Source organism: Natrix helvetica, assembly GCF_964273705.1.
Source record: "Natrix helvetica genome assembly, chromosome: Z".
In the NCBI taxonomy this organism is placed as follows: domain Eukaryota; kingdom Metazoa; phylum Chordata; class Lepidosauria; order Squamata; family Natricidae; genus Natrix; species Natrix helvetica.
In genome coordinates this window covers 25993796-26020202 of record NC_138554.1, presented here as the reverse complement: position 1 = coordinate 26020202, position 26407 = coordinate 25993796, and the positions used below count along the sequence as shown (strand labels likewise).

At 40.9% G+C, this 26407-nt stretch overlaps 1 protein-coding gene across 1 annotated transcript in view; it reads left to right on the top strand.

Moving 5' to 3' along the window:
• The window catches only part of SLC17A7 (solute carrier family 17 member 7), a gene marked incomplete at its 5' end in the record, with an annotated part of 68482 nt that extends 44943 nt beyond the window's left edge, over positions 1 to 23539 (top strand). Inside the window, 4 exons of the mRNA XM_081933675.1 lie at positions 1018 to 1150; positions 2530 to 2640; positions 17151 to 17278; positions 19601 to 23539. Of these exons, the coding sequence (XP_081789801.1) occupies positions 1018 to 1150; positions 2530 to 2640; positions 17151 to 17278; positions 19601 to 19948 (720 nt within the window). The 3' untranslated portion in view covers positions 19949 to 23539. The remainder of the gene's footprint in view (positions 1 to 1017; positions 1151 to 2529; positions 2641 to 17150; positions 17279 to 19600) is intronic.
• Positions 23540 to 26407: the final 2868 nt, after the last annotated feature.

Genomic DNA, 26407 nt, shown 5'->3' with positions numbered 1-26407 from the left:
ATATACAAATAACTTTACTGAGGTCATTAACCAGCAAAAATTGCACACGGGCAAATTGAGTATGTTCTGTAAAAGATGCTTATCCTCATTGGCCCTAGAAATTGGGAGCCTATCTAAATTTTAGATTGGCCCATTTTGTTTCACACTTTGATTAAAGACTGTGGGTAGTGCCTTTAGGCACACATAAACAATATAAATCAATATCCATTATTGGAAAAATTTAGACAAAGCAAGATTTGGGAAAGTGCCAAATTATTATTATTTCCTAAAACTTTTTTTCTTTTTTTTTTTGCTGCTGGAAAGTGGGATTGGAGTTATTTTTTTAATTAATTGCCTAATATGATAAATACATTTTTTGAAAAAGAATGGAAGATAGCTACTGTCTCCCATGAGTCCCCTCTTCTTCTAAGTCCCCACAACTGGGCCATGGCCTATTTGGAACCAGGCCATGCGAGAGGTGGGCTAGCGCCGCATGCAGCTTGGCCCCCAACCCAAGATGGGTGGGTAAAGCTGATGCTCCCATGCTCCAAACATGGAGTAGTGAGAGGACAGGCTGAGTGTGATGAATGCGCCCTGATCAGCTTCGCTGACTGAGGCTGCTGCGCAGGCTACCTGATCCACTTTTGGAGCGTCTGGCCACCTCAGTGAGTCCAAAGGAGTACAAGACCGTGCCCCTAAGGCTTCTCTTCTCTGCACCAAAAACTTTTGCAAATGGAAGAAAGCCTTCAGGGGAGCGATCTTGCACTGCTTCAGGCCTTCTGTCCCTTTGCTAAAGCTTTTGGCACAGAGAAGTCTGAAGGAGTGTGAAACTTTGCCCCAAAGGCTTCTCTTCCTCTTGTGCAAGTGGAGCTGTATGCACACTCGTAGCCCGGTTCGCCTCTACTCTCCCCAGCCAGGCTGCCAAGTCTTAAAGGTTGAAGAAGGTTATTGTAAGGGATACATGGATTTTCTCAGCTGCCTTTTAACACCTTCTGGTCTCTGGGATGCTGACTGTTTCTCTTCACTTTTCACACACAGGTGGGGATGCTTTCTGCTTTGCCCCACTTGGTTATGACCATCATTGTACCCATCGGAGGCCAAATTGCTGACTTCTTGCGCTCGCGAAGACTTATGTCTACCACCAATGTCCGCAAGATGATGAACTGTGGGGGTGAGTGAGAGGCATCGTCGTCACAGCACAAGCTGTGGGGACAAGGGTTACAACTGAGCAGCCTCTGGAGAGGGTTTTTTTAAAAAGAAAAATGGGATTGATAGATACTGATTGAAAGGATGTATACTGACATTGAACGAAAGGCACTTGAATTCTTTAAAGCAGGGGTCTTTAAACTTGGCAACTTTTAAGACTTCAGAATTCCCCAGTTCTGGGAATCCACAAGTCTTAAAGCTGCCAAGCGTGGAGAACCCAGCTTTAAAGAAAGGCATGCTACAGCATAAGCACTTACTATAAACTTATATATCGCTTAATAGTGCTTCAAAGCCCTCTCTAAGTAGTTTATAGAGTCAGCCTAATACCCCCAACAATCTGGGTCCTAATTTTACCGACCTTAAAAGGATGGAAGGCTGAACCAACCTTGAGCTGATGAGAATCGAACTCCTGGCTGTTGACAGAGACAGCTTGCAATACTGCATTCTAACCACTTCACCACCGCAGCTCCTAGAATCACCTTGTATTTCTTAAAATAGGAGTGAGCAGCTTACTACAATCAAAATAATGTTATATACCTGATCTCATCATCTCTTGCTGATATCAATCATGGTCAGCATTTTAATTCAATGTTCGAAGGGCCACAGGGCCTCCCAATCCAAAAGCTTTGCAGACAATTCAGATAAATCCCGTTTTAATCTTTAATGATGGAGAAAGACATGGTTTCCAGCACACATAGAATAAAATCTCTTAAATGTTTGGATCTGGCTTTAACAAACTTCAGGCTTCCAATAGCCTGAGCCTAACCAGATTGAAGAGCCTTGTACATCCAAGGCTTCCAAACTTCTTTCATGTATGAAAGAATACTTTCATTTTTTTTTAAAAAAAAAGCACCTCAAGACTTGATACATTCAACCAGATGCATTGGAATACGAGTCCTCAAATCCTCAGACAAAATACATGACCCTGCTGATGAGAATATTGGGAACTGTAGTCCACCTCATCTGAAGAGCACTGTTATAGGGAAGTTTCAGGAAACTTCCTTCCAGAATAGTCTAAAATGATCTCAGAACTTCAAAGTATAAAAATGACTAGCATAATGCAGAACTTGTAATTGGGTTTATTGATTATGTGCCATCTGATCAACATCAGGTCTTAGTGACTACACAGACAGATGTTCTCTGTGATAATCTGTCCCTCACCTGTCTCACCTGGTCTTACACTAATGGTGATTATTGGTTTTAAACTGGGGACTTTTGAGTGGATTCTTATATTGCATACTGAGCCATATCATGATTTGTTTAGTTTTAGTTTCATACAATGCTTGAATGCAGCTAATATTTTTGTAATCCATAGTTACATGTGTGGTTTTCATTTCTCACCAGGGTTCGGCATGGAAGCCACGTTACTCTTAGTAGTTGGTTATTCCCACAGCAAAGGGATGGCGATTTCTTTTCTCGTCCTGGCTGTGGGCTTCAGTGGCTTTGCTATTTCAGGTAAGCTCTTGAACAGTTGGGCTGACTTTTAGGCATGGTTATATTCTGCAGTAAATCTCCTCTCCATTCCCATGTTTACCTGGATAGGAGTCCAATATGAGATGCCCAAACTTCTTAACCTGACATGGGACAATTTCAGGGATGGAAAAGATGCCAAAGCACTACAAGTAGTCCTTGACCTACAAGCATTTGTTTAGCAACTGTTCAAAATTACAACAGCATTGGAAAAAAGTAACTTATAACCAATCCTCACACTTGCAACCATCGCAACATCTCCACAATCACATGGTCGAATTCAGGCACTTGGCAACTGGCCTATATTAACAATGGTTGCAGCATCCTGGACTCATGTGACTGCCATGTGCAATCTCCCCAGACAGATTTTGACAAACAAAGTCAATGGAGAAAGTTAGATTTGCTTAATGACTGTGTGATTCATTTAACAATTGCAGAGAATCACTTAACAACCATAGCAAAAGGGTCATAAAACTAGGCATGACTTACTTAACAATTGCTTTGCTTAGCAACAGAAAATCTGGTCCCATTAATTATTGTAACTGAAGGCCTATCTGTACACTATACTATGTAAGTGTTGCCATCCCACCACATACATTTTGGGATAAACAGCAGCATACCACAATCACTCCCTCCTTTCTTAACTTCCTATATCATCACTAGCAAGCTTTGTCACCATCCCATCCGCATTTTGCTCCCCCCTTGCAAATTTCCAAATATCTCTTACTCTGCTGTATTATCAAAATAATGCAAAGGAAGAAATTGAGATTATTCTGCTGTATCCCTAAGACCCATAAGTCATTTCTCATAGGCCTACTGTCAGGCGTGACTCCATCAATAACCAAGAAAGAAAATTCCTAACTCCATTGTTCGTGGAATTAAAGTACTTTTACTGGTTATAGAAATATAGCAGTGAAAATAAAGCAAGATCTGAGCCAGAAAGGCGCGAACAAATACTTATCAAATGATAACCCAGCCCCCTCCCTCCAACAACCCCATCCCAGTGTCCAATCTGCAACTTCCTTAGGCGTCATGTGGGGTGCATCTCCAAAAGGCATCATCATGTTGGTATGCAGGATGGTTGGCCTTGACCAAGTCCAAATACCGGCCACCAGCATGCTCAGAAGATGATGAGAAGAAAACTCCCTTTTTCATATCACTCCTGTACCATTTATTCCCATCCCAAATATCATGCCCCCACCCTCCCTCTTTCTATGGCAGCCGATAGTAAGTAAGTGAAGCAGAGGCTGACATCCGACCCTCCTTCAGAAAAGGACATCATCCCTGGGGAAATGGGAAACAAAAGAAAACAACAATAACAACCAACAGCATATATTAAAATTAAGGATTATCAGGATATTTGGTGTAGAACTTCTGTAAGAGTTTGGGAGCCCTGACATTCACCCATTCAGCTAGGAAGGGGGAAAAGTTTTCCAGGACACCAAATATTGGATGTGTCCTCTCTGTTTCCTAGAATCTAAAATTTCTTTAATCTCAAAATGTTGCTCTCCTTCAATAAGAGAAACAGGGGGTGAGGGTTGAGGTGGACAAATGGAAGAAGTTTGCTCTGGTTTTAGCAAGTTCACATGAAATACGTGATAAATCCTCCGAAGGGTTTTCGGCAACTCCAATTTTACTGATACTGGATTTATGATTTTCACAATGAGAAATGGACCCACATATTTCAGACCCAGTTTCTTCAACTTCTGGGTGGTTTGTAGAAATTTAGTGGACAAAAACACCCTATCCCCAACTTGGTACCCTTTAGGCTTAGACCATTTTTTTATCCGCCTGTTTTTTGTGAGCCTGGTGAACCACGTCTAAGGCTTTGCGAGTCATTGGCCAAAACTGTTGAAGTTGATTATTCCACTCGGACAAGGATAAAATTTGAGATTTCTCTTTTTTTTATAAACAAAGTTTTATTGTTTTTTTTTAACATTTTACAGGGGAAAAGGTAAAGGAAAGGTTACAAATTTTGGCAGTTGCGATATGCGGTAGGTGCCCCCTCCCTCCATACTCATAGTATACATTTACACAAAATTCATCACTAAATAGTAACATATAGTCAGCATATGGATTCAGTTAATAATTTCGATCAGTTTATGTCAGGTGAGTTTTCTTGGTCATTTTTGTGATCTGAGCTTTCTCGGTATTGCCCCATCTCCCCCCACTGACAGAGCTCCAGCCCCTCCTGTGTCCTGCATGTCTGTTGTAGGGTCATCTGGTTTTTCTAGGAGTGCTTTGTTTTTTTCCATAAAGGCCTGCGCCTCTATGGGTGTATTAATTCTAACTCTTGTCTCCTCCCAGAATATTAGCATACCTTCAGGCATCAGCCATCTGAACCACACCCCCTTCTGGTATAATTTATTTGCTAATTGCGAATAGCTTTTTCTTTTTTCCCTCACTTTCTTGGGGATCTGTTTCAGGATGGTTATTTCCCTATCTTGGTATGTTAAGGCTTGCCCCCTTTGTGCACTCAGAATTTCATCTCTTGTACTTTTTCTGAGAAATTTAATGTGTACCTCCCTGGGTACGTTATGTGTTCTAGCATAGGCTGAGTTCACTCTATAGACCAGATCTATTTCCCACCCCATCTGTTGTTTCTCTTTCTGGATGTATTCAGCCAAAATACTTGTCATGATGTCCCTTATATTTTCATCATCTGCCTCCATCACGTTTTGGAATCTAAGATAAAAGGACATTCTCTCAAACTCTATTTTCATCTGTTGGGTATCAAGTTCTTTGTTTCCCTTCTGCACCCCCTCCATCCCCTCCCTCATCTCAGCTGTCCCACCCTCCAAAAGATCCAGTCTCTGTGAGTTCTTATTAATTTGGGCCTGGTTCTCTTTAATTTCTTCTTTCATCTCCTTTAGTTGTTTCTTTATTTCCTTTGAGATTTCTCTTGAGGCAATTCAGGAATTGGTTTAAAATCCTGGCCAAACAGAACTTTAAAAGGGGTCATTCTGGTACTGCTATGTACTGAATTATTGTACGCCACCTCTCCATGTGGCAAAAGTTCAGCCTAATTATCCTGTTGGTAATTAATAAAACACTGAATGTACTGCTCCAGAAACAAGTTAGCCCGTTCACAAGCCCCATTAGTCTGTGGATGGTGGGCGGAGTTTATCCCTGGGCAAAGCCAATCAATTTCAGGAACTCTTTCCAAAAGTGGGAGGTGAATTGGACCTCCCCTGCCTGAAATAATGTGTTCATGTACTCCATGTAATCTATGCACATGTAAAATAAACAATTTAGCCAATGACTTTGCTGATGGGATCTTGGAACAAGGCACAAAATGGACCTTTTTGGAGAACAGATTGGTTATTACCCAAATGACGGTATTTCCAAGGCTTTCTGGTAACTCGACAATAAAATCCATCGATATCTCCTTCCACGGGGCCCCAGGATGGGCAACACTTTGAAGGAGACCTTGGGGCTTTTCTTATGGTCTTCTCATATGGTCTTTTATGGCCGCACAGACAGGATAACTGGCTATGTACGACTCAATGTCTTTTTTCAGGGAAGGCCACCAACATTGCCTCTTAATCAAATGCAAAGTTTTTACAAATCCAAAATGACCCGCCATTCTCGAGTCATAGGCCCATTGAAGAACAACAGTTTTTAGGCTGGTAGGAATATACAGCTTAGCTCCCACCAAAGTTAGTCCATCTTTCATGGTGCATTCATCAGAATGTTTTCTGAACCAGTCATCGGACGCGAGACCTTTCTTAAGTTTGTCCATCAGGTCCGTGGTCACATGGGCCCTGGCTCCTAGTCACCATTGGGGCAGCCATGTTCTTAGCCGGGATGACTGGATGAACCACGGTTGGACTGGTGCTGTTGTACTGGGGAAGCCTGGACAAAGCATCCGCCATAAAGTTCTTCCCTCCTGGGATGTATTTTAGGGTAAAGTTGAGCCAGTTGAAATGCTGTGCCCAGCATGCTTGTTTAGGTGATAGCTTATGCGGGGTCTTCAATGCTTCCAGGTTTTTATGATCAGTCCATACTTCAAAAGGGTGTTTTGCCCCGCCCCAGGAAATGTCGCCAGGTCATCAAGGCCCATCTGACAGCAAAAGCTTCTTTTTCTGATATGGCCCATCTCCTTTCTGTTTCTGCAAATTCTGTAATTTGCCTTCTGCGTTTGTTTGGAGCAATACTGCCCCCACTGCCACGTCACTGGCATCAGCTTGAACCACGAATGGTGCATCCATGTTTGGGTGTTTCAAAATAGGCTCAGCAATGAACAATCACTTTAATTTCTCGAAAGCTGCTTGACATTCCATAGTCCAATTCAGAGGCTTACCCGGCCTAGGTTTAATCTTTCCCTTTGATTTTAGGAGATTTGTAATTGGCAGTGCGATGCTCGTGAATGAGAGGATAAAATGCAATAGAAACTTGCAAATCCCAGTAATTGCTTGCCGGTGCGAGGAGGTGCCCACTCAGTGACAGCCCAGACTTTTGCCGGGTCCATCTTGATACCTTTGTGGGAGATATGTTATCCCAAATAATCGATGCTCTCCTAGTGAAATTCACAGACAATTTGGCATAAAGTTCAGCGGCCCAGAGTTTTTTGAGAACTGAGTGTACCAAAGTCACGTGTTCATGTGTTTCTGTGTAGATAAGGATGTTGTCAAAGTAAACCAACACCCCTTGTACAGGTGCTCATACAAGTCTTGATTTATTAATTGCATGAAGACTGCTGGCGTCCCCTGAACTCCAAACGGGAGTACTCTAAACTGGGAACATCCCAAAGGGCAGTTGAAAGCAGTTTTTCACTCATTTCCCTCCTTTATTCTGACTCTGTAGTATGCATCCCTTATGTCCAACTTCATGAAAATGTTCCCTTTACCCAACTGGGGTAACATGTCCTTCATGAGTGTCAGAGGGTACACGTTTTCCACACAAATCACATTTAGGGGTTTTGATTTTTTTTAAATATATTTTTATTATTTTTACATTTAAAACAATGCAGTACCACAAAGTTGAAGTGACCATACATTCACATTATATACAACTAATCTCAACCATTAACTATTAGCTTACTTAATACATTGTCTATCCTTCTGTTCAATCACAATATATACAGTTTGTTCCAGTCTTGTCACCTTGTCTTATATCAATCATAAAATCTGTTCCAGACTTCAAAATATTCTGATTCCCTTTTATTTTTAAGTTCAAGAGTGAACCTATCTGCTTCTGCACAGGCCAACACTTTTCTGATTATATCTAGCTCTGATGGTGTATTTTCTTTTTTCTAATATTGTGCATAAGTTATGCGTGCCGCAGTTAGTACATGTATAATTAGATAAAGTGTATCTTTCTTGAACCCTTCCAGTATTATGCCTAGGAGAAAAATTTCTGGTTTGAACAAAATTTGGTCTCCTACCATTTGTTCTAGCCATGATTGAATCATTTTCCAATATTTTTTGCCTCATTGCATGTCCACCACATATGATAAAAAGTGCCTGGTGGTTTTTTTACACTTCCAACAATTTGGAGCCAGATTTTTAAACATTTTGGAGAGCTGTGCTGGGGAGAGATGCCATCTGTAGAACATTTTATAAAGATTTTCTTTATACGTCGTAGCCATTGTTAGTTTACGATTAGGTATCCAAAGTTTTACCCACTTAGCCAATTCCACATTATAACCGAAATTTTTCACCCAGGCGACCATAGTTTCTTTGACATGTTCTTCCTCTAGCTTATGTTCCAACAAAAATTTATACAACACTTTGATCAACCTATTTTCTGTCTGTATCAAAAGTTTATCTAATACTGTGTAATCTTTGGCAATACCTTCCTTCTTCTTATCCTGTGCAAACCTTGATTGTATCTGTAAATAGGACCACCATTCTACTTGTACCCTTTGTGATGCCAATTCTAATCTAATTTTAATCTCCTCCTGTCTGTTCAATAACTATTTATATGTAACAATATTTTCCATATTAATTAAATTTGGGTGTATGTATGCTTCCATCGTAGATAGCCAAATGGGTGTTTCGGTATAGTGATCGTGTTTAGTTTTGTTCCATATTAATAACAGGGACTGTCTGATGTAGTATCTATTGAAATATTTGTGTGCAGATCCTTTTTCATACCATAGGAAAGCATGCCATCCTGCCTGGAGGTCATGACCTCCAATTTGAGTAATCTTTTATTTCTCAACGTTATCCATTCTTTTAACCATGTTAGAGTGGTCGCAGTATAATAAAGTTCCCAATCTGGTACGCCAAATCCTCCTTTTTCCTTAGTGTCTTGCATAGCTTTGAGTTTTATTCTTGGTTTTCTTCCCTGCCAAATAAATTTCGAAACCAATTGATTCAAATCCTTTAAAAAACTTTTTCTAATTTAATGGGAATATTCTTAAATAGGAAAAGTAATTTTGGTAGTACATTCATTTTTATGACTGCGATCCTACCCATCAGGGACAATTGTAGGTTTTTCCACCTTTCTCTTTCTTAGTCTTATTGATCAAATTAGTATAGTTGTCTTCTTTAATGGACAAACACCTCGCAGATAAATGTATACCTAGATATTTGACAGTTTGGATACCCAATTTCTTCGTTAAATCTTTCCATTTGGATGTCATATTTTTAACCAGCATTTTAGTATTTGTCATATTTATCTTTAAACCCGCTACTTTCCCATACTCTGTCAATTCCTCAGTAAGTTTCACACCAGACTTTATAGGATCCTCTAACACGAAAACTAGATTGTCCACAAAAGCCTGTAACTTACATTGTTCCTTTTTGATTTCTAGTCCCTTTATCTGTTCCTCTTTACGTACATGCCTAGCTAGAACTTCTAAGGTTAATATAAACAGCAGCAGGGTAGAAGACAACCTTATCTTGTACCTTTCTGAATTGCTATACTTTGCATTAATTTACCATTAATTATTACTTTGGCTTTTTGATTTGTATATATTGCTCTAATCGTATTTATAAATTTATCCCCAAATTCCATGTGTTCCAATTGTTGATGCAAAAATTCCCAGTTCACATTATCGAATGCCTTTAGGGCATCGAGAAAAAATAGTGCAACCCGTTTTTCATTATGCACTTCATAATATTCGAGAATGTCCAGCATAATTCTCATACTGTTTTTAATTTGTGTTCTGGGGAGGAATCCATTTTGATCTGTGTGGATGAATGATGTGAGGAATGATGTTCTATTATTAGAACAAAGATCTTGTAATCTGTATTTATTACAGATTGGTCTGTAATTTTGTATAAACATCTGATTTGTGTTCACCTTAGGTAATAATACAATGTTAGCCTCCGTCCATGATAACAGTGTCTTCACCTCTATCAACACAGCACTATAAACTTCCAACAGCGTTGGAACAAGCATATCCTGGAATTCTTTATATATTTCTGCTGGCAGTCCATCCGGCCCTGCAGCTTTATTATTCTTTTGTCTTTGTATGGCCTCAATTATCTCTGATGTTTTAATTTCTTCATTGAACATATCTTTTATTTCCTCTGATATCTTTGGCAGATCTGACTTTTCCAGATATTGTAGTATTCCTTCCTTTGTATAGTCTCGGTTTTCTCTATATAATTGTTCAGAGAACTCTTGGGCAATCCTTTTCTTTTCCTCTAGTTGATAGCAGATCTCACCTTTTTCATCTTGTAATTTATTGATCAAATTCTCTTGCTTCTGCTTCCTCAGCCTATAGGATAGCCACCACCCCGGTTTATTTGCATTCTCAAAGAAATTTTCTTTTTCTTTTTTTATAGACTGTGCCAATTTTGCTTTTTCAAATATAGCCAATTCATGTTTAATCAATTCCATACTTCTTTTATACTTCTATTTTGTCGTTTCTTTTGAAGTTCACTCTCTAAATTTCTATACCTTTCTTTCAACTCTCTTATTTTTTGATTCTCAATTTTTTTCTTCCTATCTGTAGCCAATATCATGACCCGTCTTATAAATGCCTTAGTTGTATCCCATAGGTTTTGTATGGATGTGTCTCCTGGCCAGTTTTGTTTGAAGAAGAATCTCAGTTCCTAATTAACTCTTTTAATATATTCCTGATCCTTTAGGATTGTTCTATTGAATAACCAACGATAACTGCCCCTTTGTTTTTTCCATATAATCCTCATGGGGTGGTGGTCGGCCCATAAATTGGGTTCCATGTTTATCTCCTTCATTTCCAAAATTAACTCCATCGACATCCAGACCATATCTTTCCTTGACCAGGATTCATGTCTATTCGAGACATGAATGTGCTTTCCCTCTGGACATCTTTCTCACCATGCATCATATATATTTAATTCTTCGGCGATTTGGAAGAATGACCTGGGCAAAATTCTCCTAGCTCTTTTTCTCTTCTTTCCACTTTTATAGTTCCATTTCTGGTCAACTATAGCCTTGAAATCACCCATTAAACAGACATTTTTGTTTTCCATCTCTCGAATAATGCTATGTAGTCCATAATAAAAAATTTCCTCACCTTCATTAGGTTCATTTATTACAACCAGTGACACCATTTTTGGGTTTAACATTATTTCTACAATTAATATTCTCTCTTCTTCATCATGATAGATTAGTTTAGTCTGAATCGTGTCTTTAACATATAATGCTATTCCTCTTTTCTTTTGATCAGCTAATGCCGTGTAAGGTTTACCCAATCTAGGATATTCCAAGGTTTGGATCTGTCGTTTAGTTATATGGACCGCTTGCATTGCAATTATATCATAATTCAAATGTTTTAGTTTATTAAAGATTGCTTTCCTTTTCTGGGGCAAGTTTAGACCATTGATATTCTTTGGGATCTGCTTAAGAATGGTTATTTCTTTATCCTTATATTTTAATGGTCCTCCCCTTTGAGCTCCTAGAACCTCATCTCTTGTGGTTTTTCTAAGAAATTTAACATGAACTTCCCTTGGAACATTATGTGTTCTTGCATAGCTGAATTAATCCTATAAATCAGGTCAATATCCCACCCAAGCTGTTGTTTATCTCTGTTAATATATTCTGCTAACATTGTGGTCATAATCTTCTTAAGATCTTCATTTTCAACTTCTGGCAAGTTTTGGAACCTAAGAAAAAAAGACATCCTTTCAAATTCCATTTTTATCACATGATTCTCAAATTCTGCATTCCCCCTTTGGATTGTCTCCAGGTTGGCTCTCATCCCAACTGCACCCTCCTCCAGTACACCTATCCTCTGCTCATTCTGTGTAGTTTGTTGTTGTGTCTCTCTGAGCTGATCATTTAAGTCCTGCAGTTGTTTTTTCATTTCGTCCTGTCCCTTTAAGAGGGCTTGAAGCATCTGCTGAGTAGACAAATCCTTTGAACTCTCTTCAGGGGCTTTAGGTTGTAAAAAAGATCCCAGTTGTGACTGGTGAGCAATGGGGCTGGATGTAGAAGATGTCGGGGCCGATGAGGCCTTTCCAGGCGGTAATTTCTTAGGACCCATCATGAAGCTCGGAGATAGTTATTGTTCTGTACAGAGAAATGGTGTCTGTGGGAAAGCACAGCCGGTAGAGACCACCAAACAGGCAGATCCAAAGGAGAATAAGTCATTTAATACAAGACCAGAGCAGATAGGTGAATCAAGATATTCCAAATCCAGGGAAAAAACTTATTTGAAGAGGCTCCTGGAGGTCTCTGGGGTGGAAATTAGTTCAAGGCAACAAAGTTTTTCAAGGGAGGAGTCTCATGCACAAAGACAAAGAAGAAAGAGGAAGTGGGCCATTTTGGCCCAGCCAGTACAGGTGGTCAGGAAACAACAAAATCAAGGTTCCCATGCATAGTTTAAAGAAGAATCAGTTCAACCATCCTTTCTCTCGCAGTTGTAGTCAAAAGAGAAAAAAAGAGAGATTTTTTTCCCCATTAATTAAGGGAAGTGAAAGTATTTTAAACTTTTTAAACTTTCTCTCTTTCCCTTGCAAGGGAGAGATTTTCCAAGTGCCACTTTTCCAAGGGGGGTGGAAATTTCCTCCCCTCTCCAATTTTAACTCCTCCACAGGTTGAAACAAAGTCCCAGAAAAAACTGCAGATCAATCAATAGAGTAATAAACTGTAAAAGACCCGGGGAGAGCCCACACCTCACCGCGCTTCAGCTGTTGCATTCAAATTAATCATTTCCTTCCAGGCTGCGCTCAGCAAAGCGCGCGGTGGCATTCCGCGCACTCCCTACGCTCTCCGGCTCCTGGGGCAAGGCTGGAGACACCCCCCCCGCGGCCACGGCCGTTCCAGGGGGTCTCAGCAAGCCGCCCCTTCAGCAGGGCACCCCTCCAATGCACCCTGTGTTCCCCCTAGGATTCAGGGGAGCCCACCGAAGCAGCGAGAAGGCGGACGCACACGTCTGTTGCCTTCAGCCGCGGAAGTCGTCCTAGACCACTGATATTCAATGACAGAATCTTGATTTCTCCCGACATGATTCTATGTGTATTTAGGTCGTGTGCTTCTTGTTGCCTTTGTCTCTCTCACTTCTTTTAGTTTTTCCCCTTTTTCTCTAAAACAACTTCATTTAGGTTTTTATAGTTAACACATAAATGAAAGGAGCCATCTTTCTTTTCCCTGAACAATATCGGTGCGGCCACCCGTGGTCTAGCCAGTTGTATGAACCCCCTTTTTAAATTTTTGTCAATGAACTTTCGTAATTCCTCCATCTCACGTGGGGTCATTGAATAAATCTGAGACTTAGGGAGTTTTTCCCCTGGGAGGATTTCAATGCTGCAATTAGTGGCACGGTGATGGTGGGGGTAGTCTGTTAGAGGCCCTTTCACTGAAAACCTCACTGAGGTCCCAATATTCTTTGGAAATTTTCTGTTCCCCTTCAATCTTTTCCTGCACTGTGGCAGCTAGGTTTGTTTCGGCATTGGCTATGTGGGACATCCTCCCCTTCCCCTCAGGGAGTTTAGCAGAATGAATGTGCAACCACCCTTTCCTCCAGTTCAGATAAGGGTTCCATTTCCAAGCCACGGTAATCCCAGTATGAGGGGCCGATCCATCCCAGGTGTCATGATGAAACTCAAGGTTTCTTGGTGATCCCCCATCCACATTTCTATCGGTTTAGTTACAAAATGGGCAGGGGCTCCCCCAGCCACTGAGCTGTCCAGTTGGCAAAAGGCAATGGGCACTTTCAAAGTCCTCAGTCTTAAACCATTTTCTCCACCACTTCTGGGCTAATTACGCAACAGGTGCATCCAGAGTCTAAGAGGGCAAGCATTTTCCCTTGGGCTCCAGTAGAGGGCACTTTAAGTTCTACTAGAATGGTCATGCGGCCCAATCCGGGACTTACCAAGCGGTTGTCATCAGAGTCAGTTTCATATTTTCCCGAAAGAAAGGAGGACTCTTCTCCCTCCTGGGTGGGATGGAAATCCTCAACAGCTTCCACCCCTTTCAAGGTGGTTTCTTTGTGTTTTCCTGGCAGTTGGTCCAGTTTCTTCTCTCCAGCAGCGGTGGGTTTGGGGCCAATTTTTGAGTAGCGGCTCGCTGTCCTTCCTTCCTGCATCGGAAACAAGCAGTAGATGGGGGCTTGCTTGTAGACCATTTCTTTCTTCCCCTCAGAGCTCCTTTGGAGTGGGTGGAAGGGGGATTCTTGACTCTATCACTGCCTCCTCGGTATCTATTCCTGGATAGGTCAATTTCCACATCTGCTGCCATCCCATACCAGCGTTGCAAGTTGCATAGGACCCCTCTATTCACACACTTCTGGTATATATCTTTGTTCAGACCATCCATAAAACTGTCCATTAAAGCCTCCTTGGACCATTCCCACATATGCACAGACAACTCACAAAACTCTTGGAGGTACTCAGCCGCTGGACTTCTTCCCTGAGTAAGAGACTTCATCTTGGTTCTCACCTTTCGCTCGGCTTGGGGAGTCATCAAAGCTTCCCTCAGGGCAACCATAAACACATTGTAATCCCTCAGCAGGGAGGAGTCATCATTAAGCAAAGCGACTATCCAGGCTGCAGCTTTGTTCTCCAATGCCATAGTAACAGCTCTTACTTTGGCTTCATTAGGGAAATCCTCTCCATACTGTTGCATGTAATTCCAGACCTGGACCAGGAAAAATCCCAGTTCTTTGGAGTCTTGTTCAAATTTTATGCCAAGGGGAGGAATTTTTGGCATTTGGCATCTGTGGGGGGCCCCTCCCCCCCTTGGAGGGGCTCAGATGCCTGCTGCTGCTGCTGCTGGGGCACCCATCCCGATCAGCTCTATTGTCTGCCCACAGCCCCCCCCCCCAGGTTAGACAGGTCTTCCGCACATCTCTCTTGCTCAGCAAAATCTGCTTCCCTCTCAGCATGGCTCTCACGGAAACGGCGTTTCTCCCATGCCTCTTGAAAAAGTTTCAAAGCATGGGTCATCATGAGGTCCTCTTGTTCGGCTTCCTGCCAGGCAGCCTCAGGTTGCTGGCATCAGCTGGTGGTAAATCCGGCAGGAATCTCCTTAGGATCACTCCTCTGCTCCACTCCCAATGATCACCTGGGATGAACGGCTCTTTCCTCCAAGTCCAGTTTAGCTATCCGTTCCGTTTCCAAAGGGCATGAGGATTACTGTCCTTTTCTGTGTCTTCTACACCACCACCTCACCATTTTGCTCCAATAACCTGCACAAATGAGAGACACAGAAAGGAAGACTTTAATTGCTTGCACTTACTATATTAAGGATGAACCCAGCACATCCAGCAATAAAGCCAGCTACTTACAGAGGAAGGATGACTGGCGTTGCCGGTCTTCTGCACATCACCTTACCACCTTGCTCCAATAACCTGCACAAAGAAGAGACACAGAAAGGAAGATTTTAATTGCTTGCACTTACTATATTAAGGATGAACCCAGCACACCCAGAAATAAAGACAGCTACTTACAGAGGAAGGATGACTTTTAAATGTATTGTGTATAGAATTTTTTTAAATCATTTTATTTAAAGGTATTGAGTATAGAATTTTTAAAAATGGTTTATTTTAATTTATTGTTGGTAGAATCTTTTTTTTAAATAGTCTAAGACAATTTAAAAAAAAGATTCTATCCACAATAAATTTAAAAAAAATTAACAATTCTATACTCAATACTTTTAAATGTATTGTGTATAGAATTTTTAAAAATTGTTTTATTTAAAGGTATTGAGCCGTGGACTGGGGTACGCTATCCTCCCCCCGCCACCGGCCACCCTCTTTTGGCCACACACCATATGCCAGCCCGTGGCTTTCGATAGCCTCCGGCCGCCACCACTAGCCACCCGCTGCCACCGTGCCCCTTTTGGCCATGCGGCGTATGCCAGCCCATGGCCTGAAGACCTTCCCTCGCGAAAGCCGCTGGCTGGTGCACCCTAGCCTCCACCCCCGCCCCCCCTCGCGCCAAGTTGCTTACCTGAGGGAAGCAGCAAGGTGCTGGAAGGCGAAGCGAAGCAAAGGGAGTACCCGATCAGTAAGTGCGATGCGACAACTGCTCAGGAATGAGAAAGACTCTTTTCAAAAGTGGAATGTTGACCGTTGGCACCGTGTTTTTAAACGGATGTTAGAGGCGGGCGGGTCGACTCCAGCCCACTCACTGATTGGCTGGACTCCAGCCAATCAGTGAGCGGCGGGCTGGGCTAGTTTAGTGCAAATGGGCAGGGGAGCGAGAGACCTGCGATGGAATGGGCAGGACGAGCGAGCAGGCGACTTCCAGGTCTACCGATGGAACCTCTTCTGACCGGTACGGTAGATTTGTGGAAGCTCTTCTACCGAACCGGTCCGAACCGGCAGAAACACTCACCTGGTCACGAAGTACAGGAAGCGGTGCTGGAGGCCAGGGATGGGGGGGGGGAAGCTAGCTAGCTAGGCCACAATCGCTGCGTGCGATGGAGCCATGGTGCCAGCAGCAAAGATAGTTTCAGTTTCAGTTTCAGTTTATTAAATTTATAAACCGCCCCCTCTCCCCGAAGGGACTGGGGGCGGTGTAGCCAGGCAAGCCAGGGACGATGGAGGAGGCAGCGCAGCAGCGGTGGCCTAGGCCAGCCTAAGTGTCGGCACTCGACCAGGGCTTGCAGTGGCAGAGGCAGGTAGGCTTGGCTGGGGTCAACTCGACTGGGGCTTGCCGCAGGGGCCTAGGCCAGGCCAGGAGTCGGCACTCAAGTGGGGCTTGCAAGTTTACTGACCCAGGGAGATCAGGGCCATGGCAGAGGCAGGCAGCAATGGCGGGTGTGGCACGTTAGCAATGGCGGGCAAGCAGGCAAGATGAGGAGTGACTGGGCAGGGCCAGCCACAGGTGGTATTTGCCAGTTCTCTGAACTGGTTAAAATTTCCGCTACTGGTTCTCCTGAACTGGTCCAAATCAGCTGAATATCACCTCTGGTGTTATGGATGTCTTCTCCAATCTCATTAGGGAAACTGAAGAACAACTCCTCTAGAAGAGTTGTATTACTAGATTGAAGAAGACCACAGTAACATTAACAATTATCTTATTAAAGTGCAATTGTGTAGCCAAATGCACCCTAATTATATACATTTTCAGGCAGTGTGTCTTACTCATTTCATTTTTATCTCCTCCCAGGATTCAATGTCAATCATTTAGATATTGCTCCTCGATACGCCAGTATCTTGATGGGCATCTCCAATGGTGTGGGGACCCTGTCAGGTATGGTGTGCCCACTCATTGTTGGAGCAATGACTAAACATAAGGTAAGAAATTGTTTCTAAAGAGTGGAACATTTTTATGGATGTATGTGTGTCCTTACAATTCTTATTTTTTGCAAATAAGGCTTATCATATGTAAGGTGCCTTCCCCACTTCCACTTTAGTATGACCCACAATGAGCAGGTAACATGTTTGCTTTTGTCTCATCCTCATCTCATGAGTCAGATAGGCTTCAGTTACTGTATTCGTAGTTGTATTAAGCATGTCCAATACATCAGACATCATCACCTGTTGTTTTGTATGGACATCAGGTGGCTGGCAGTATCTGCAAACAGAGGTAATGGTTGCTGGATAAGGATTGGCACTAGAATCACAAATTTCATGCTTGTTTAATTCTGCAGGGTGTTTGGTACTCTCTGAGCTTGGTGGTTTTCTTGCAGATGTTTCATTAACAAACTAGATAACCCCATCAGTGCTACTAATAATATTACTTAGTTTGGTAATTAAACGTCTGTAAGACCACCACCAAGCTTAGAGAATATCAAGGACCCCACAGTTCAACCCTGAGGTACATATTTTCTCTACTATGGTTTAATTCTCTGCTACCTCAAGAATGGACTTTAATTCAACAGTAGATCTTAAGACCTTTAAACAGATAGTTATGATGTAGTTCATATATTAATGTTGCGACAGGGTAGTTTACATTGCTTTGTTAAGTTGAACTTATTTATTTATTATTTTAATGTATTGTTTATTAAATATTGTTCATTAAATGTATTGTTCATTATTTATTTGTTGTTTTATTTATTTCTAAAAAACTAAATATTTTGCTATGGTGGTTAATTTCAAAAAGTTTTGTCTAGGCAGAAGGTGATTACAAACCTCAGTGCTGTACTCAGTTTTTTCCTCTCATATTGTTATCCACAATGAGGCTTAACTAAATTCAACAGGGATTACATTCTTTCTATGTCAAAGAATTCTTACTTGCTTACCAGAATACTTATCAGAATATAAATCTGGTATTCACAGAATCTGGCAGATACTCAGCCATCTTGTGGCTTGTTTGCTTTTGGCTTAACAAATTAGGTATAGTCAGTTATTGTGATTTGTAAATTACTAATTCTGACTTAATAAGATAGATATAGCTTTTTATTGGACTTTTACTGATTTTATGAAATCCTGGTAGTTTGTCATTAAAATCATCAGGAGAGCATTGGTTTGCTGAATAATGTAACAGTTTAATATTTTATTACATTAGTAGACCAGCAGTTTAATTTTCTAGCCTCTAAGTAACTATATTTCTTAGCAGTTTTTTATTTTGTAGATTTTTTTCTCATTTCTATTGATTGCATGCATTCTTCTTTAGCTCACTTTATTTCTGTTTACTATTTATATTTTTAAGTACATGTAAAAATAACTTTTACTGTTCCTTTTAATTCTTTGCATGTTATAACTTTTGATATGAAGCTACACAAAATATTGGTCAATGACTGAAATACAGGTTGGAACAACAGAGTATGTAAATTTAACTATGTTTTATTCAATTGCCCATAATTTACATTAAATCAAGTCTGCAGTTTCAATGTTGCAACATTATCGGATTTGTTCTAATGTCAACCTGTGTTGACACCCCTGGGTTTTGGAACTACCAAAACCGGTGAAGAGTTCTGGCGCATTTGAATGTTTACATACTGTCTTGTATTGTTCTAGTGGAGCCTGACCATGGCTGAACTCAAAGAAACTTCAGTAGGGTAAGACTTGGTTAGAACCTGAATGTGAAACTACAAGAAATCCCAGGAATGCAGACAAAATTGGAAAGTAAATCAAAATAAAACTCTGCAACAAGGCAAAGATGAGCCAATTCTGCATTATGTTCAAGAAAACCAGGACCTGGACTTGACTTAGCAATATCACCAACAACATTGCTTTCTCTCTACACAATTTCCTTTAACCTGAAGGCTGCAGCTTGTTTAGCAACTTCTGCAATATTCATTTCTGCAAAATGCAAACCAGGCAAAAACGTAGACCACACCCACTCGAGTAGTTCTGGAAGCATTTACCTTGTGGCAGTGTATCTTGTTTTTGAAATCCTGAGTTCTTAACTTTAACTTTCTGACTATTTATATCCAAAAATGTATATATTCTATACCAATTCTACTTGATTATAAGTAACCCAATCCTTTTCATCTTCAAGCAATGACTTATTCTATTCTATTCATAATTATTAGTAAGAAAGGAGGATTTTCAAGAAATTGAATATTCCTTTTGTGGGGAGAATGTCCAGGGTTCTGCCATAGGCTGAAGAATATGGGTGTGGGATATCCCTGAAATAAGCTCTGAATGATGGATTTTTTACATTTTCCACAGACACGAGAAGAATGGCAGTATGTTTTCCTCATTGCCTCTCTAGTACATTATGGTGGTGTCATCTTCTACGGGATTTTTGCTTCTGGGGAGAAACAGCCCTGGGCTGAGCCAGAAGAATTGACTGAAGAAAAATGTGGCTTCATCAACGAAGATGAACTAGCTGACGAGGAAGATGAAGCTGCCCGCATGGGAGCAGGAGCAGGGAGTGGTGGCTATGGGGCCACTAAAAGTACCAGTTTTGCCAATGGAGGTTGGACGGCTGACTGGGACAAAAAGGAGGAATATATACAGGAGCCTGGGAAAGATTCCTATATGTATGGCGTGCCAGAACAACGGGACTTGTCATAGAGAGCCTCATTCTCTACCCTCATGTGATGATGGAGCCTTAGTTATAATCCAATGGAGTGAGGAAAAGGCTTCTTGTTCAGCCTTCTTCTCTATCTTCCATTACTTTACCGTCCTATCCTACAACCTCCATCCCATTTCTGGTGTGTTGGCAACCAGTGTCTGGTTGACCCATTGAAAATTGCCCTTCCCAGCAGTCTGCTACACCTCAGTAATGATCCACAGGCACTTACTTTCAAGTGCTTTATTTTAACCCTTCCCTGTCTACCGGCCACTCTATCTCCACATTGTCCATTCCTGCTGAAGGCTGATGTTCCTTGAACCAAGGGGTTGAGTTAAATTCCATACACCCATTGCTCCTGATTCTACCCAACAGTCCTTGACTGAAAAGCTTTGGGGTTACAGCAAAGATACTATAACATCCTCTATTGAGTATGAAATGAAAACATAGTTTATGAATAGACTGCAACCTTCACATGCATAATACCCCAGGTTCAATCCCTAGGCCCGTGATGGCGAACCTATGTCAACGTGCCCGAGGTGGCACATGAGCTGTTGCCCAACTCACTTGCAGCTGCGCATGTGCAAGCGGTCCACCTGGGGTTTGGGCCACCGGTGTGCATGTGTGTAATTCAGGGGACTCAGCTGGTATTCGGAGCTCTCCTGCACATGCACATGCATTTTGTGCACAAAAACCATGCGCTTGTGCAGATGGTACAATTATGCATGCAGTGCACAGGGGAGCCACATGAAACTTGTGTGCATGCGCAGCTGATGCAGTTGTGCATGCAGCACATGGGGAGTCATGCTAAAGCCATGCTAAAGCCACGCACATGCGCAGATGGTGTACTTGCACATGCAGCACATGGGGGAATGTGTGAAAGTCATGTGCATGCATAGATGGTGTGGTTGCATGTGCAGCACACGGAAGAGGAGGCGCACATTAGTGCAGATAGCGTGCACAAAGCGTGTACCCATTCTGCACTCAGTGAGTAAAAGGTTCGCCACCACTGCTCTAGGCCAAGTGGACCATAGGAAAAAAGTTGATATTTTGGTTTCCCCTCAGGAGTTCTCATAATTAGGAAGTAGCTTGGCACCAACTCCAACTTTTTAGTCTCTTACTTGGGTAGCCTTGTTCCGCATCTCATCTTTTGCCTTAGACCTTTCTGATTCTTAGAAATAAAATAGACCTGTCTCCCTCAACATCTTATGCCTTTAGTACCTATGCACCAACCATCATCCTGAACTGAAGATGGGTGAAGCCATTCACAATGGCCCTTAGGATAACTGCTTGCTCCCATATTTTAAAAAATAGCCCATTTTTCTGCTGTAATCTATAGGCCTTCAAAATGCACCCAGGCATTTCCAAATACTGTATTATGCATTTCAGCGTTTTTTCCTGAGCTGTAAATGATTTTTATGCTTAATGAGTTGATATTTTCTTAGTGTGTACTGTAATTCACCTTCTGTGTGTAACAATATCAAATTCTCTCTCCCTGTTCCCCGCAATTCTTGGTAGCTTTGAAAATATCCAGTGCTTGTTGGCTATATTCTCTCTCTACCCAATCCACCTCTTGGAATTTCCTCGTATTGTTTTGTTGCAGGGTTTCTTTTATGTATAGCACTCCAGACTTATTTAATGCACTTTACATTCAAACGATAAAAATCTAAGCTTTCGTCAACACCGAAAACTTCCGATAGCAATATTATACTCTATTTTAAAGAATAATTTTATTAAAAATTGCAACTTTGTCAATAAAAACAAATACCAACTAAAAAAGAAAAATAGGAAAAGAAATATAGTAAAGAAAAAGAAAAGAAATATATAAAGAAAAAGTTAGCACTTTCTCTTAAAATACAACTGATCTCTTCTTCCCATATCCCATCTCTTATGTATAAACAATTTTTAAGAATCTCATTATTTCAGTCTTGATCAGAAAAAAATCCCTTAGTCCATTTGTAACTCTCTAAAAATCAAAATTTTAATCATAATTTTGCTATTTATTTTTGAAAATAGTCCTTGTCTTGTATTACAAGTTTGTTATAGAACTTGTATTTAAAACTTATTTCACTAAGGATTGAAGGAAACTCATCAATTCCTAATAGGTGGAAAGCAGTTAACAAGCTATTTCCAAAAGTAATTAGGAAGTACCCAAACCCTGTTTCCTTAAAGGCCTTGACCATGAGTTGAGCAAGGAAGGTATTCCTTTGTCTCTAAAACCACTGGAGCCCTAAGCCCACTGGAGACCTCTATATTGCAGTCTCCTCACAAGAAAGCAGCATTTATAGGCTGCCTCAAGTCATTTCTTTGTACAGATAAAAATTACAAAGAGCTGGTTTACTCACTGGCTCTTCATTGTGCTGTAGTTGTCAATTCTTTTGCCATTTCTTCCCCAGAAGGCAACATTATATTCTAAAACCCTAAAGAATTTCAGAGCAGAACAGAACAGAATAATAGAGTTGGAAGGGATCTTGGAAGTTTTCTAGTCCAACCTACTGCTCAAGCAGGAGACCCTAATACCATTTCAGACAAGTGGCTGTCCAGTCTCTTCTTAAAAGCCCCCAATGATTGAGCATCCACAACTTCTGAAGGCAAGTCTGGTTTATTAGTTAATTGTTCTGACTGTTAGAAAATTTCTCCCTAGTTCCAGGTTGCTGCTCTCCTAGATTAGTTTTCATCCATTGCTTATTGTCCTGCTTTCTGGTGCTTTCAAAATATAGGCACTTTAAAGGCTAACCAAGTGTTATCCCTTAAATGTCTATTTATCACTGTCATTCCATCAGATGGATTATAGTTTTTATAACTACTTGTTCTCTTTCAAGAAACTAGCATAGTCCCTACAGATAATTTGAGGGTATTTTTCCCCCAGATTCTTATTTAAACCAGCCACATATCCACACTATGCTTTAACAGCAAATATTTAAAAGCTTCCAATTCACTTGTGAATAGGTATAAATATTTCTAATCATGTTCTCTCATTTAGATTAGACTGTTGCTTTCAATCCTATGGGCTTCTCTTAAACAAACCTACTATACTTGAGCTGTTTCCTTCTCCATGCATGTAAAAACCTCTCCTTACAACAATTTTATATGATGAATTTAGATTGAGAAACACAATCATGGAGAACTAGCTTCAGGTCTCCATTCAACTATGGAAACTCACTGGATGAATCTGGATCAGCCCTTTCCAGCTGAACCTACCTCATACAATTGTGCCAGGAATAAAAATGGGAGTATCCTTGGCCATTTTATGTTACTTTCAGTTTCCTGAGGAAAAGTGGGGTGTAACTGGGGATTTGAATGAGGTCTAATTAGCCAAACTCAGTTAAACACATTGTACATCACACTATACCAGCTCTTAAAAAGACATGATCCCTATTTGAAATCTTTGGTCAGTCTGCAGATGTAGCACTGATACAGTAAGAGCATATATTAATTGACTCTTTGGAAGTGCAACAGAGTGAGGATGGTGATCAAATTAATTTGGGGGGGGGGGTTATACCCCTTTCCTTCTGCCATCATGGCCTCTAGTAAAGCACAAGGAATTGTCACGCTGCTTTCCTATCCCATTAGGGAAATATGCTATATAACTATATATATATAACTATAACTATATATACAACTATATATATAGTTATTATATAGTTATATATATAGATGTTTTCATATATATAATTTTTGTAGCACAATTCACCAGAATTATCCTAAATGTTGCTTTAGGGTATGAAAAACCTGGATTATTTTGAGAAAGCTTCTGTATATAATAGTCTTCAGGATTGATTTAAAAATAAGAATAATTTTATTGTGACCTACCTCACAAGGTTCTTGTGAATGAAAAAGGATTGTAAAGCACTCTGCACTCTTATGCCAATAATTACTATGATTATCACATTGAGGACAGAAGAGGAGATAGTACTCCACCCCATAACACAAGCACACATAAGGCAAAATATACATATATTAGATTACCAGAACCAGGTTGCAAATTTTTTTGAAAACCACTACTAGATGATCATAACCACTAGGTGAAAAACGTTGATAATGGCTAGAAAACCATTTGGGGTTTTCTCCTTTGCTGCCACCTAGTGACTGTAAGTAATTTTGCAGCCCAGATGTAATCCTACACATAAACATACCAGTTTTTTTTTTAAATCAGAAATCGTTTTACAATAAAGCATTAAGTTTGTTTGGAAAGTTTTCAAGCAACTTCATACTATATATACTGTTGTTTTGCAATTTCACAAAAGCTATTCCAACTATAACAAAAAGATGGATGGTGTTCATCAAGCCCTCCTGCTCTCCTCTCCTTTCCTTTAAACTCTCAATTCTCACCCCCAGTATTCTCTCTCTGGGTTGGTTGGTCTATCTGGTATTTGCTCTGTACGTGTAGTTTTCCCCATTGGATAATCCCCCTCCCTCAAGTTGGAAAAAATATCTTGTTCTTGTGTAAATATATAAATATTATTTATGAAACTGAAAATGATTTGGAAAAGAATGTGCATGTTCACTTGGGTGCTGGAAGATGTCTTTCTATCCTCTTTTCAACCACAGAGTTGTTTCCTTCATTGCAGGAATTCCCACGTAGCCAGCTGACTTAATTCACCAATCCACACTTCCTCTAATATATCTTCTCTTATTAAGATGTGCCTATTCCACCTTCCTGGATTCCAAAAGCAGTTGCAATGTAACCAGAAAGGGACTTCTGGTGGAAGATGAACGCAACATGATTGCAATGGGAACTCAACAAGTGGTAGTTGTATTTATTTATTCACAATATTTTTATATCACTACCAGAAGGGATGGTTTTCTTGTTTCCCATTAGTAGAGTCTTACACTCACTTGCCAGATCATAATTATTTTTGTATTAATGCATTTCCCTTAAATATGGCCAGCCAGTCTGGCTGGATTAGGGGACTCATCTTTGCTAACAAGAAGCCTGAATCTCTGACACCAAATCTTGCCCTGATAGCACCTCTAACACTAGTAAGACTCAGAATTTAAAATGAATCAAAGGGGTTTCTGCTGAGGTGCCTGCACATAAGAGGATTGAATTTCAAATCAGCCATTCTTAGAGCAGCAACTTGCTTTGAGACAGGAAGGGGGTGGGTGAGGGACAGACAAGATTATTTCCAGATGCCCCTACTCAAAGCATCCCTTGCCGATTCCTTGTGATAAAATATTTTTTTAAAGGAAATATATAAGCCAAGTGTTTCCTTTCCTGCTCCCCCCATCCCTAATGTTGGCAACATTAAACGCAGGCTGGTGTGACAGGGAAGGGCACTGAGTTTACATGTGGCTGGCCAGCTGCAGTAGGATTAATCCAGGAATAGACAGTTGGCCGAAGGATTAGAAGGGATGGGTGGGGAACAGAGGGTAAGACGCAGGACAGCATTACAGAAGAGAAAGGAAGTATTGAAAGTAAACTACAGGTAGTCCTCGATTTACGACCCTAATTGAGCCCACAATTTCTGTTGTTAAGCAAGACAGTTGGTAAATGAGTTTTGCTCCATTTTACAACTTTTCTTGCCTCAGTTGTTAAGTCGATCACTGCAGTTGTTAAGCTAGTAACATGGTTGTTAAGTGAATTTAGCTTCCCCATTGACTTTGCTTGTCAGAGCAAAAAGTGATCACACAACCATGAGACACTGCAACTGTCATAAATATGAGTCGGTTGCCAAGGGTCCAAATTCACATGACCATAGGGATTCTGCAATGGTTGTGTGAACATCATAAGTCCTTTTTTTCAGTGCTGTTTAACTTCAAGTAGTCCCTAAATGATTGGTTGTAAATTGAGAACTACCTGTAGTCTATAGCAGCAGTCCCCAATCTTTCCAGCTCTGTGATCTGGTGGCAGTGTGGGAAGAAGGGATGGTTTCAAACATGTGTGTGCCACTTGCACAAATGCAGCTTTGCATGTTCAGATGTTTGCTCGTCGATTGTGTGCCCCGGTTCCCAATGGCCCAGCATCAGGCCATGGCCTGGGGGTTGGGGGACCCCTGGTCTATAGTAAACTTCTTAATCTTCAGATCCTCTTAAAAAGAGAGAAGAGAGAAAGAACGAATGAGATAATGTACATGTGTGCTTGTACTCAGGCTGGTACAAATAACTCTCAACCTACAGTCACAATTGGGACTAAAATTTTCATCGCTAAGTAATGTGGTTGTTAAGTGAGTTATCACATGACAACACCTGATTTCATAGCCCTTTTTCCTGCGGTTGTTAAGCAAATCTGGATTCCCTTATTGACTTTGCTTGTTGGAACCCCCTGGGAAGGTCACAAATGGTGATCATGTGTCCCTGGGACATTTCAACCATTGTAAAAACATGCACCAAGTATCCGAATCACGATCACATGACTGCATGGATACTGTGATGGTCATAAGTGCCAGAACTGGTTGTAAGTCACTTTTTTCAGTAGCGTTATAATTACAATTCCTAAATAAATGGTTTCAAGTTGAAGA